A 13,655-nucleotide genomic window follows, 5' to 3' on the forward strand; every position below is an offset into this window, starting at 1 on the left:
GCCCTGCAACAAACCTCGGTGCCAACTCTGCCCTCATATCTACACCAACGACACCATCACAGGACCTAACCACATCAGCCACACCATCACGGGTTCATTCACCTGCACATCTACCAATGTAATATTCGCCATCATGTGCCAGCAAAGCCCCTCCGCTATATACATCGGCCAAACTGGACAGTCCCTACGTAAAAGAATAAACGGACACAAATCTGATATTAGGAATGGCAACATACAAAAACCTGTAGGAGAACACGCTCCCTTGGAAGCCGTCTCAGAGCTTCACTGCCCTTCTGACTGACTGATGGGCTCTCACAGCCCCCGGTGCAGAAAATAGGGTGCTGCAGCCCCAGGCTTTGCACCTCAGCCAGCACCCCGAGCTCTTAGGGTCCCTGCCATTGGCCCCCAGGGATCATGGATGCTAGGCCTGCTGCAGCGTGGGGCTCTGCTGCTGGCCCCACGTCCTGCTGGGCAGCGGGTCCCACTCGGCCATCAGCCCTATGCCTGGTGGCTCAGTTGCTGGCCATTGTCCCACTTGGCTGCTGGACTTGGAGGCTCCGCTGCTGGCGCCTCGCCACAAGCCCCATTTGCAGGGTCCTGGCTGCCAGCCCCAGCGGTAGGGGGCAGTGAGGGGGGTGGGCAGGAGTAAGGGTGCACCAAGTACCCCCGCTCCAGAAACAGCACGAGGGCCGCTGCTTGCAGCCGAGCGTGGGCAGCAGCAGAGCTGGGCTGTTTGTTCCAAGCTCTGGATGGGGCTCAGGACACTGCTCCCCACTCCTCGTGCAGGGCCGTCCGTGCAGGGCCTGCTCATTACAGTCCCATCCAGGGGCAAGAGTTCTGAGCTGGGCAGAAGCAGGCTCTCAGGGCTCCTGCCAGGCGTGGGGCTCGGGAGAGCTGCGTTCCATGGCCTAGCTGCACAACGGCTGTTAGGTGCCCAACTCCCAGTGGTCACTATGTGCCTAAATCCCTCTGAGGAGCTGGCCTCTGTTCCTCTTCTGCCAAGCAGGGACCAGACACTGGCTCCCTCCCATCCGTGTCGCTCAGATTCTGCCGGCTGGGACAGGGTCGGCCTCCCACGTATGTGCGGTGCCCAGCGCTACCCGATCCCGAGCACTAAGAACGGCCTTACGGGGGCCGTGTCCCACCAAGCGCGGTGGCAGGAGGAATTCCCGGGAAGCAGACACCAGCTGGGAGCGGCGAATGCCCAGCGCTAGTCTGGGTGGGTTTATCTGCAGCCTTCCCCCGCCCGAGGGAGGACTGTCGCTTCGCTCTGTGCGCGCCCCGCGCCCGCTTGCACAACGCAGGCAGCTTGTATTGTTTAAACAGCCTGCTGGTTCCTCGGGCTGCTCCAGAAGCCGGGGGGAGGTGGGGAAGAGGGTTAGGGAGAGAACTGAGCTGGGGCGAAGAGAGTTTTTCTCTGCGTATTTCCCTCTCGGCGCGAGTCCTTTGCCCCACTCCCAGCCTGGAGCGATGGCTTGGGAAGCCATGACCGGCTTGGGATAAGCTGGGGACGAAGCAACAGCTGCAGGGTTCTTTTGCTGTCTCAGGAACTCTGACAGCACCGGGCGCGGAGACGGTGTCTAATTTTAAACTCCTGCCTGGTGCATTTGTGTATGTGTGAGCTCGATTTTCAGCCCCCTGCCTCCCCCTCCGCAGCAAGGAGACTGGCTCGGCAGCAGAAGAGAACCAGAAGGGGTTTTGGTCGGGGGCCGGGGGTCTCAGCTGGGGGAGAAGTGGAGGAGGGGCCGGGGGGACAGCAGCTGGCAGAGGCAGCTAGGGAAGGAAGATCATGGAGTCTGCTTCTGCCCAGGATGATCAGAAGAAAAAGCAACAGAAAGAGAAGTCCAAGAAACCGGTGCCACCGGCAGCCCCCCGGCCAGCCAGGGCTCTGTTCTGCTTAACCCTTCAGAACCCCTTGCGGAAAGCGTGCATCAGCATCGTGGAATGGAAGTATCCTTTCTGTCTAGGCAGGGAGGAGGGACCGGGACTGGGGGGGCTAGAAATACGGGAGACCAGCACCCCGACAAAGGCCGAGGGGCACTGGCCAGTGTGTGATCAGGGAATGCCTCGACCCAGCGGCCGGCCAGAGGAAAGTACGTGGCCAGGGCGCTGGAGGGAGCGTTCGGGGCTGTTTGGAATGTGGTTTACGCAGAGCTGGTGTTCCTGTCCCTGGCGGCCGGAGAGGGGCCTGTCGGTACGGCCCGTCTCGCGGGGGATCCGAAAGGCCAGGGGAGGCTGAGGAAAGGTGAAATATCCATGAAAAGGAGCGAGGGCCCCGATCCTGTGATTCCCGCTGCACTCAGGGACGTACAGCTGGCGTCAGGGAGGTCCGGATCTGGCCTGTTTTCTTGGGCCGAGGGCAGAGATGGTGCAGCAGAAGGGGGGATGTTTGGGAGGTTTGGCTCAGGGACCCAGTGGCTTTTGTTTAGTCTTTGGCAGCAAGCAAAGATGGGGCCAATGGAAATAATCCCCAGAGTCCCCCTCTCGCGAGTGCAGCCTGGCGGGAGGGGGCAGATCTTGGCAGGGGACGCCGCTTTCGCTTCATGAGGGAAGACATACAATCCAGGGCTGGCAGAGGCCATCTTGGGGAGGAATGCGAGCGGGCCAGGCGGAGGCGCAGGGACTTGGGGCAGCGTGCCCGGGGCGCGTCGTGCGCCGATGGCGGGCAGGTGCCGCGCGACTGGAGAAGCCGGGCCAGGGGTCGGGGTGTGGTGGGGAGAGGACGCACTTTGCAGAGGGAGCAGGAAAGAGAATAAGGCGGAGGAGGCCCCGGGAGGGGCGGTGGGGCAGGGGGAGTAAAGCCAGGGGACGGAGAGACAGAGCTGCTTGGAATAGCTCCGGGAGTGCGTCAGCGCCTCGCCGGCTGCCCACAGCTGCTGTCTGACATCACAGACGGATGGCTGCCTCTGCCCCTCTCCTCGTGCTTTCCTTCGCCCTCCTTTTCCCCTCCCCATCTCTGTCCCCACCCCCATCTCTCTGCCTTCCCCCGGCCCCTCCCTCTCTCCAGCCAGGGCCCTGGCGCTGAGCCCGGCTTGGCCGAAAGGCCTGCTGCAGAGGACCGAGTTCAGGGTGATAACAGAGAGTTCGCAATGGGCCCGTCTAGGAACCTGTGATTCTTTCCTTTCCCCGCCCTCGCCCTCCCCTCCTTTCTACGCTCTGTCTCTGTCTCCTTCCCCTCTCCTGGCTCTTTCTCGTTGGACCTCCCCACCCCATCGCCAGGGAGGCTGCCCAGGGGGCACAGAACCTGGGCCCCGGGACCCAGCTGTTCTCCCTTGGCGCCTCATGGGGACGCTGCCAGGCTCGCTCACGGGCCAAGCCGGCGGGGGTCAGAGGCGCTCGGCTTAGCCCCGGGCCCAGAGAGGAGCCGAGGCTGCTTCCCTGCCCCTGAAAATCGTTTGCTACAAAACTCTCGAGGGACGTGTCAATTTCTGCCCCTTGTCACCATTCACAGGGCACTGAAATCCAGGCCTAGCTCCCTGGGCGGGGGGCGAAGGTAGGGAGGCAAGTCCCCAGCCCCGCCCCCAGCCCCGCCCCTTCTGCCTAGGCCACGCCCCCATCACGGGGAGGTGGGGTGGTGCTAGGCCCAAGCCTCCCAGCCCCAGAACCTGGGGATGGCGGGCGCTTGGGGGCAGCAATGCTCCGCCTGCAGCAGGTGTTTGGGGGGCGGGGCCAGGCTGGCAGTTCGGGAAGGCAACGCCTCCCCTTGCCTAGCGTACCAGTGCCCATGCCTAGCTCTTCCCTTATCCCTGGGGCTGGACTTGCCTGTGCGTCCCGCTGGGACCGTGCACGGGACGGGCAGCGCCCCGGCATCTGCGTGCACTTCCTGCTGGCCAGTTCCCCCCCAGCCAGCCCCGCTCCCTCTGACCCCCTCCCAGACAGCTCCCCTCCCCTCCTGGCCGGTCCCCCCCCATCCCGTTCTGAGATCACGTGTGTCTGGTATTTTTTTGAAACCCCTAGGAGCTGCCCCGGGACTGGGGAGCAGGGCTGGCTGGGAGCGATCGGGGGGGCAGGGGAACCAGCCAGTGGGAAGCAGGGCTGGCCAGGCAGGGATCAGAGGGAGCAGGGGGGAACTGGCCAGTGGGAAGCAGGGCTGGCCAGGCAGGGATCAGAGGGAGCAGGGGGGAACTGGCCAGTGGGAAGCAGGGCTGGCCAGGCAGGGATCAGAGGGAGCAGGGCTGGCGGGGGGGAACTGGCCAGTGAGAAGCGGGGCTGGCCCGGGTGCATGCAGATGCCAGGGCACTGCCCATCCCGCACCCCAGATCTGTAAGAGGGTCTAAATAGGAGCATTGGTGTAACCACCAACAGGAGACTTTGAACCTGGGACCTCTGGAGCTTAGGGTAGGAGCCACTACAGCAGGGTTACTCAACACACGGCTCATGGCCTATTTGTTTGCAGCCTGCAGTGCAGTTTGGGTTTACGTGGGGCGCCACTTACAGCCCGTGGGCGGGAGCCAAAACAAACAAGGAATCAATAGAATGGTCTGTTGAGATGCGTGTTAGTCGTTAAATTCCCGGACTGTCACTGCTCATTAAAAGTGCTGGCATGCGGGTGGAAATCGGGTAACGATTGCATTTCGGTAGGATCCGCAGAACTGACAAACGGGGCCTGCGTGTCGTGTCGTCTTGCCGTAATCTTGTATTCGTGCCCCTCAGTCTGAAAGAAGCTGTTTGCATATATTTGCATGTAGATGCACCCACCCTTAAGTTGTGGCCCTGGGCATGGGCTGTGAGTAGCGTTGTGGCCCCCGGGGCTGCCAGAGTTGAGTAGCCCTGGGTGACGTAGTGGGGGTACCTGGCTGGTTTCTATGCTGCTGGCTCTGGGGTAACCCCCACTGGCGGCCGTGGGTACCACGACCCAGCAAAACAGGATGAGTCACTATGCAAAGGGACCTCTCAACCGGTATGGCCAGACACCCCTCATGGAGAGGGACAAAGGAAGGTGGATGCTGCCCTGGCTGGGGGGCAGGGCTGGAAGAGAGTTAGTTAGTTGCTGTCTGGAATCATGGAGGAGACAGCCTAGGGAAAGGGGCTGGAGTTTAGGGGCCCGGTCTCCCCCCATCTCAAGGGGGCCTGAGGCATCCTAGCCCAGCTCTGTGACCAGATTCCATCTGTGCTGTGCTGTATCCTGGAGAGGCAATAAACTTCCTCTATTCCACCGGCTGGTGCGGTCTGTTTGTGCCATTTCGGGGTGCAGGAGACGGGGGACCCCCAACGCGCCGTCACACCCTGCTGTACAGCTTGAGCTATAAGGCCAGCTGGCTCAGCCTGGGCTGTAGAGCTCCCTTGCTCTTAGCTCCGGCGGTGAGGGGTCTGAGTGCAGCTACATGGGACAGTGACCGGCACGAGGTGTGAGGGTTACGTAGGTACGTGTGATGGAACCAGCACCCCGTTACTGCAACCCTGGGCCCTCCCCCCAAGCTCAGCCAGCGCCCCTCACTCCTGAGCGGCAGGTCCCTGCTAGTCCATTTGCCCTGCGTAAACCTTCTGCGTCAGCAGGGCCTGTCCCTCGGCTCCGTGCTTTTCCTTAATGCCTCCCGCAGGCCCTTCGAGATCATCATCCTGCTGACCATCTTCGCCAACTGCGTGGCCCTGGCCGTCTACCTGCCCATGCCGGAGGACGATACCAACGCGACCAACTCCAGCCTGGTGAGAGCAGCCTCGTCTTTGTGTTGTGCAAACCCGCCCGGCGCCCTCGCGCTCCCCCCGCCGTGTGAACGGAATTAACGCTCCTTGGGGGGAGCTAATGGTGGTGTGTGAGTCCGTTCTTGGGCAAAGCGAGACCCAAACATGCATAAAAGAGGAGAGAAAAGCCCAAGGGAAAAAAGGCAGCTTCTCTCACTGGTGCCGGGGCTGGCTGGCTGCCTCACTTAGCAGCCCAGAGCTGAGGTCCTGCAACCAGCAGGCTGTTTGAAGCATCGCTGTTAGCTCGCGTGCTCCTGTGCTGGTAGCAGTGCTGCAAAAGATGGAGCTGCCTTGGCCAACTGAGTCAGACCCTTAGATAGAGGTTGGCGGGGGGGAGGGAGGGGTGTTTGTGGGGGTAGCCAAAGCCAGAAGAGGCTGCACTGTCATCTGGTTCCCTCTGTCTGGGGCTGGCCAGGGCGACTTTCGCTGTCAGAGCAGCGACAGCCCAGCCGTGTCATGGTGGAACAAAAGCCAGTGACTTTCAGCCGGCATTTACCATTTCTGTGTGTGGTGGACACCACCGGGAGGTTGGGCTGCACACTTAGGCTATGTCTCCACTAGCACTTTTGTCATTCGAGTGTAGGGCAAGTGTAACAGGGTTGACAAGGCCTTGCAGCCAGAAGGAGCCATAGATAAGTCCTCCAGGAGGCTAGAGAGGCTCTGGAGGACCCGGCCAATCAGAGGCCAGGGAGGCCTACAAAAGGAGCTGGAGAGCTCAGCTGCAGTCAGTGTGGGGGCAGAGCTCAAGCTGAGCAGATCGTGAAGGTGGCTGAAGAAGTTGCCTTCAGGAGGCGAAACCCTGAAGGTGCCACTCCTTCGGGTGAGGAAAGAGACTGAGGGGAGACAGAGAGACGGACTCGGAGATGGCAGCCGAGGGCACCGGGATGGGCCCCTGTTCTGTGTACCCTGGGGGGGTTGTGATTACACAGTGTGAGACTCGGCTGGAGGGCTGAGTAGCCGCAAGGCTTTTAAACACTGAAGCGGTGCAGGGCCCCACCCTTGGCCAAACGGGAGCGCTCACATGTGTGGGTGCCGACCCCGTTACAAGGAGGAAAACACACCGCTTAGTGGGGGGGCTTAAGAATGCAGCTAGGAGAGCTCCCCCCCGTTGCTGGCAGGTGGCTACACAGGAGACCCGACAGTGGTGCAGCTGTGTGGCTGTAAAGTCTGTTGTGTAGACAGAGCCCTCACCTGCCCTTCTCACAGCGACACTAGCATTGCTGACCTCAGCCGGGGGAGCGTGTGTGTTGGGGGGGGGGGGATAGTCTGCATCAGAAAGAGAGGCGATTAGAAAGGAGCTGGGTTTTATTATCCAGTACGATAGCACTGAAAGGCCAAAGCTGAATTCAAGGCCCCACTGTGCTATGAGAGACAGGCCCTGCCCCACAAGCTTGCATGAATAGATAAGACAGACAAAGTGTGGAAGGGGAAACTGAGGCACAATGTGTCATACCCAAGCTCAGCCAGCAGTCATTGGGAGAGGCAGCAACCACATCAGGTCCCTGAGTCCCCAGTGCAATCAGTGTGGTAGGAACTTCTGAAAGTCTCAGTCTGATTCAAATGAACACCCAAAAATTCTCAGATGTATTTGAGCCTCACCTGATGTGCTCGGATCTATGAGACTGGGCTGGAAATCTCCAGAGAGCAGAATTTCACCTGACGATTCTATTTCTTCCGTCTCCTGGTGGGGCCAGAAATGCCTCTAAAACATCCTCTTGTAACGAGCCTTAGGCTGCGTGAGAACGGCATGGCTGTCCCCCTGACGCACCCAGAGCTGAAAGTAAGTGGGTGCCGCCTGGTGCACTTAGAATGTCATAGTGAGGGCAAGTTCCTCATTCAGATCCTGCGTAGCTAGATGTTTAGACATGTTTGGCTGCCTGTGTGTTCCCAAGTTCTGCAGAAAAGGACCTGGGGGTTACAGTGGATGAGAAGCTAGAATGAGTCAACAGTGAGTCCTTGTAGCCAAGAAGGCTAATGGCATATTAGGGTGCATGAGGAGGGGCATTGCCAGCAGATCCAGAGATGTCATCATTCCCCTTTATTCGGCTCTGGTGAGGCCACATCTGGAGTATTGTGTCCAGTTCTGGGCCCCCCACTACAAAAAGGATGTGGACGCATTGGAGAGGGTCCAGCAGAGGGCAACCAAAATGATGAGGGGCTGGAGCATATGACCTATGAGGAGAGGCTGAGAGAGTTGGGTCTGTTCAGTCTGCAGAAACGAAGAGTGAGGGGGATTTGAGAGCAGCCTTCAACTTCCTGAAGGGAGGTTCCAAAGAGGATGGAGAGAGGCTGTTCTCAGTAGTGACAGATGCAGAACAAGGAGCAATGGGCTCAAGTTGTGGTGGGAGAGGTCCAGGTTGGATATTAGGAAAAACTATTTCACTAGGAGGGTGGTGAAGCACTGGAATGGGTTACCTAGGGGAGTAGTGGAGTCTCCATCCCTAGAGGTGTTTAAGTCTCGGCTTGACAAAGCCCTGGCTGGGTTGATTTAATTGGGATTGGTCCTGCCTAGAGCAGGGGGCTGGTCTTGATGGTCTTCTATGGTCTCTTCCAGTTCTATGATTCTATGATTTGTGTGCCGGCACGGCAAACATCCACTGAACTGCCCAATGACCACAAGATCCATGAAAGCGACGAAGAGTCCTGTGGCACCTTATAGACTAACTGAAGGTGCCACAGGACTCTTCGTCGCTTTTGCAGATTCAGACTAACATGGCTACCCCTCTGATACTTAAGATCCATGAAGGCATCTAGCCAGCTTCTCATTGATGAAACACAGTGTAGCATCCTGCAGACTCTCCTGGACCACTAATACACGAAGGCCCGTAACAACGGACTGGCTCGATTTTCTGTTCTTCCCTAGGTTGCAAACTCTCCCTCTGATACAAACAAGTTCATGCCGCCCATGTAACAGAGTTACTGCCTCTGCCCTCGCCTGGTGCATGTTGGCTTGATTTAGGGATGTAAGCGATAGTCGACTACCCGATAAACCTAGGCTTATTGGGCAGTCGAGTCACTACTCAACTACTCGCTTCCCCTATCTTGCTGCCTCTGATACAGATGCAGCAAGATGGGGGAGCTGGAGGCAGTTCTGGGGGAAGCCACCTTAAAAACCCGTCCGTGGGGGCCCACAGACAGGGGCTGCTGGACCCGGGGCAAGCTGGGACTGAACAAGAACAGCTCAGTCCTGGCTCACACCAGGTCTGGGGCCTATCCCTGCTGCGCCTCTGCAGTTTAAGTGTAGTAGGAGCCAAGCTCCCGGCCTGCCTGGCTGCTTATTACATTTAAATTGCAGAGCTGCAGTGGGGGTAGCTCCTGGCCCTGAGATGTGTTGGGACTAAGCACCTTCCCTTATCGACTAATCATGCAGTCGATAAAATATTTATCGACTACACAATTACTGAATTACCCGCCTCTAACATCCGGGCTACGTCTGGACTGGCATGATTTTCTGGAAATGCTTTTAACAGAAAAGTTTTCCATTAAAAGCATTTTTGGAAAAGAGTATCTAGATTGGCACGGATGCTTTTCCGGAAAAGCACTTTTTGCGAAAAAGCGTCCGTGCCAATCTAGACGCGCTTTTGCGCAAAAAAGCCCCGATCGCCATTTTCGCCATCGGGGCTTTTTTGCGCAAAACAAATCTGAGCTGTCTACACTGGCCCTTTTGCGCAAAACTTTTGCGCAAAAGGATTTTTGCCCGAACGGGAGCAGCATAGTTTTTCTGCAAGAAGCACTGATTTCTTACAGTAGCAAGTCAGTGCTTTTGCAGAAATTCAAGCGGCCAGTGTAGACAGCTGGCAAGTTTTTCCGGAAAAGCGGCTGATTTTCCGGAAAAATTGGCCAGTCTAGACACAGCCCCGTAGTTTGATGAAAGCAGTTCTATTCCGTGCTGTCATCCTGACCATATCTCCTAGGTGGGGTCAGGGTGTACCTGTTAATCCTTGGAAAATGCTTGTGTACTGGGCGGATCTAGTAGCGCCGGATGTCAGGCTGGGTTTGTGAGAGTGCTCAGTGCCTCGCACTTCTTAGGAACGTGTGTGTCAGCCCTGGGGGAATTCTGTGCGCAGGGCCTGCCTCCTGCCAGGCCTGATACACGGGCTCATGTCTCGTTCCTACTAGGGATGTTAAATTTAGTTTCATCGACAAATTGACCTGTCAATGGAATTTCCGTCTATTAGTTGATAAGCAGGGGAGCTCCCAGCCCCGGGCGCTACCCCCTCTGTGGCTCTGCCTTTTAAATGTGTTAAGGGCCGGCGGGGGAGCTTCCAGAGAGCAGGAGCCGGTACTAGGGGGAGCTGGCTTAAAAGCCGGTTCCCCCCTGCACCATCTCCGGGGAGGGAGGGGGTAGCACCAGCTGTCCCAGCTTGCCCCGGGTCGTCCCCGCTGTGCTTCTGCTTTCTAAACGTATTAAGAGCCAGCAGGTGCGAGCCCTTGGAGAGGGGCTGAGAGCCGGGGTCCGATCCCAGGCTGGGTCCCTGCTAGCCCGTCGCCGGAGTTGCTGCTATTCATACCTGTTGGTGCGCCTGGGAACTCACTGTGCTCAGTGCTATGCCGCCACGGGACAAAGGCGGCCTGTGCCCTGGGCACAAGATAAGAGATGGACGCAGGCGACGGGAGTGCAGGGGGCCAGTGAGACCGGCCTGGCCGGCAGCGATTTCAGCCTAGCTCCTTGGGTTTCTCATAGGCCCCCGGCCAAGGGGAGCTGTGCGGAGGGGCATGAGGGATGTGGCTTGGGGGGAGGCACTAAGGGTACGTCTAAACTACATGGCTCCGTCGACGTAGTTTGTTCAGCAAAGGGAAATGAAGCGGTGATTTAAATAATCGCGGCTTCATTTACATTTACATGGCTGCCGCGCTGAGCCGACAAACAGCTCAGCTCAGTTTGTCAGCTCAGTGCGCTAGTCTGGACGCTCCAGCACCGACATGAAAGCCCTTTATCGACCTCCCCGGTAAACCTCATCCCACGAGGCATAACGGGGATGTCGATAAAGGGCTTTCAGGTCGGCGCGGGAGCGTCCAGACTAGCGCGCTGAGCCGACAAACAGCTGATCAGCTGTTTGTCGGCTCAGCGCGGCAGCCATGTAAATGTAAATGAAGCCGCGATTATTTAAATTGCGGCTTCATTTCCCTTTGCCAATCAGCCTAATCTACATGGCGCCATCGATGGAGCCATGTAGTTTAGACACGCCCAAAGGGGCCAGCCAGCAAGAGGGAGGCTGCCAGGATGGTCCGGAGGCAGGAGTCACCCTCTCGCATCTCGGGAGCGACTCAGAGGCAGGTGGGGAGGGGCGCTGGAGGTCAGGGTGGTCTCTGCAGCAGCAGTCTGAGTGGAAACCCAGTGGCCCATCTCCGCCATCCCTCCGCTGTGGCCCCAAAGGCTGGGCTGAGGGCCCCTCTCTCCATCCTGATTCTGTAAAGCCCCTGCTTTTTCCTGGAGGTCTCCGGGGCCTGCATGAGGGACCCCATGAGACCCCAGCCCTGGCTCCTGTGGCTTCAGGAACAGGAGACAGGGCCCGGCTCTCCTCCTGCTTCCCGTTTGCACTGGCATAGCCCCCTTGGCCTCACTCCTGATGGGCAGGGGGCTGAGTCAGGAGCACAGGCCCATGGTGCCCACGGATGCTCTTCTCCAAAGCACCTGCCTCTATAGTGCTCGGGGCCCACGAGGCAGTGTGGTCTAGTGGGTGAGGCTCTGGGCTGGGCATGAAGAGATCCCCTCTGCCCTGCTGGTGCCTGCGGGCCACCGGGGGGACTGCAACACCAGGCCCTGCAGGCTGGCTGCCACCTCCTGTACCAGCAAACGGTGCCATGCCCTGGCACCAGGCAGGTGTTCCCAGGCAGGGACTCCACCCAGTGCTTGACTCCTGGCAGCAGCTGCTCTCACATAGTGCAGGTAAGGGAGACAACCAGCTGAGAGAGACCCGGGGTCCCCGCAGGAGGAGGGGGGACAAGCGGAGACTGGAATTGACACCCCTCCCCAATATCTCAATGGGTGTCCCTGGTAGAGGGGCACTGGGGTGCCTGGTCCATGCTGGCAGGCTGGGATGACCCCCGGGGGGCGTGTTGGCCTGGCAGGAGGGGTCTGGTCACCATGTGGACTTGGCACGTCGGGCTCACGGCTGTCAGAGGAGCGAGGGTCTGTCCTAGCCAGGCGTGTCTGGATCCTGCAGGACAGCTAGGCACTAGGAAAGATGGCCACAGCACTCAGCCTCCTGGCTGCCCGATTTAACTGGGTCACAGCCCCTGTATGAGCAAGTCCCTATATATAGCCTCCCCTGGAGGCCATGACGCCTGCAGTGTCACCTCCCTGCCGGCTGTCCCCTGTGTGTTGTCGGCACGCATACCGTGGCAGAGGACAGAGTACTACACGGGCAGCAGGATGGGTGCCCTGTTTCCAGAGGCCCGAATCTGGATCAGTGGTGATACAAACGTGAGCCCGGGGCTCCGTGGGGTCGCTTTATCAGACTGCTGCCTGGTTTCCTGGTGCGTGGGGGCTGGGGTACAGACCCACAAGACTTGTAAAAAGCAGAAGCAAACTCCGCTCAGCTTAACAATACCGGCCAGACCAGGTGGGTGAGGTGACCTCTTTCGTTGGGCCAACGTCTGCTGGTGAAAGAGACGAGCGGCCGAGCTGCCCAGAGCTCTGCTTCAGGTCTGGGGAGGGCACTCGGCCTGCCACAGCCCAGAGCAAGCGGGAACGCACTGCTTAGCATGAGTAGTTAGTGCATGTTCACCCACCTGGTCTCTCACCTATTTTAAGGCTCCGCGTGGTTCTGTGGCACCTTCGAGACTAACACAAATACAGTAACGTGAGCTTTCGTGGGCCAGACCCACTTCCTCAGATGAGCTGGAGTGGAAATAACAGAACCGAGATATAGAAAACAGAGGGTGCTGGTGCGGCGGCTGATGTTTTTAGGTCCGGTGAGGGTGTTGCTAGTGTAGATGTGTGGACAGAGTCGGCACCGGGTTTGTTGCAGGGGGGTCCCTGGGTGCGTGTGTCTGGGGGGTGATGTGTGGGGGCTGGTGGATATTTGCTTCAGGATGGAGGGTGTCTGTAGGTGAGGACTGGCCTGTCTCCCGAGGCCTGTGAGAGGGAGGGAGGGTTCCCAGGAGAGGCTGTAGATTGTCAATGATACGCCGGAGGGGTTTGAGCTGGGGGCTGTAGGCGATGACCAGCGATGTTCTGTTATTTTCCTTGTCTTGAAGTAATCGATTTCTGGGTACTCGTCTGGCTCTGTCTGTTTCCTCACTTCCCCAGGGGGGTAATTAAGTTTTGAGAACACCTGGTACAGGTTGTCCAGATTGTCCGTCTGTGAGGCTGGGGCACATCCAGCAGTGTCCTGTTAACACCTCTGGTCGAGGGACACACTGGCGAGTCAGTGGCTCTCCGATTGCAGCAAGAAGCTGAACATTCAGGGTCTTTATGAAGCCTGTGATTTGTGGTGCCCAGCGGCATTGGGAGTGTCCGCTCTCAGGCTCCCTTTTGAAAGCATCTGGCCCGTTTCCTTGGAGGATGAGGAGTGAGAGTCGGGGTGGTCACATGAAACGAGGCTTACAGGATCTGCCGATGAAGGGTTCTGGGGTCGGCAGATCCCCGTCCAGACTGCCGTGCTGTGCTGACAAACAGCTGATCGGCCCAGCGCGGTGGCTATTTCGATTTAAACGAAGCAGCGATTATTTAAATCACAGCTTCATTTCCCTTTGTCGTCCTGCCTCATCGACATGGCTCTGTCGACGGAGCCGTGTAGTCTAGACGTACCCGTGGTGAAAAGGGTTCGTCCGCAAGTGAGGGGGTGGGTTTGTCTTTTCTCGTTTTCCAGCCTGAGTTCATTCACAGGTATGGCAGGGACCCTCGGCATCCTGGGAGAGCTGTGCCTTGTTGTGGTTGGGCCCATGGGTCTCGACAGGTGTGTCGTGTGGGGCGCTGTTCATCGCGCCAGCAGAGCTGTGTCTGCGAGGTTGGCATCTGTTGTTCT

At 58.5% G+C, this 13,655-nt stretch overlaps 1 protein-coding gene across 5 annotated transcripts in view; it reads left to right on the plus strand.

Annotated features, from left to right (window-relative positions):
* Positions 1–1,074: 1,074 nt before the first annotated feature.
* The window catches only part of CACNA1S (calcium voltage-gated channel subunit alpha1 S), an 83,877-nt gene continuing 71,296 nt past the window's right edge, over positions 1,075–13,655 (plus strand). For 2 of the 5 annotated variants that reach the window (XM_075910483.1, XM_075910484.1), the window contains exons 1-2: positions 1,412–1,950; positions 5,541–5,646. In XM_075910483.1, the coding sequence (XP_075766598.1) occupies positions 1,790–1,950; positions 5,541–5,646 (267 nt within the window). In that variant the 5' untranslated portion in view covers positions 1,412–1,789. Of the gene's footprint in view, positions 1,220–1,408; positions 1,951–5,540; positions 5,647–13,655 lie in introns of those variants that run through there. The other 3 variants (XM_075910485.1, XM_075910480.1, XM_075910482.1) reach the window with 3 other exon arrangements.

The sequence above is a fragment of the Pelodiscus sinensis genome, chromosome 27 (genome assembly GCF_049634645.1).
Source record: "Pelodiscus sinensis isolate JC-2024 chromosome 27, ASM4963464v1, whole genome shotgun sequence".
Classification (NCBI taxonomy): domain Eukaryota; kingdom Metazoa; phylum Chordata; order Testudines; family Trionychidae; genus Pelodiscus; species Pelodiscus sinensis.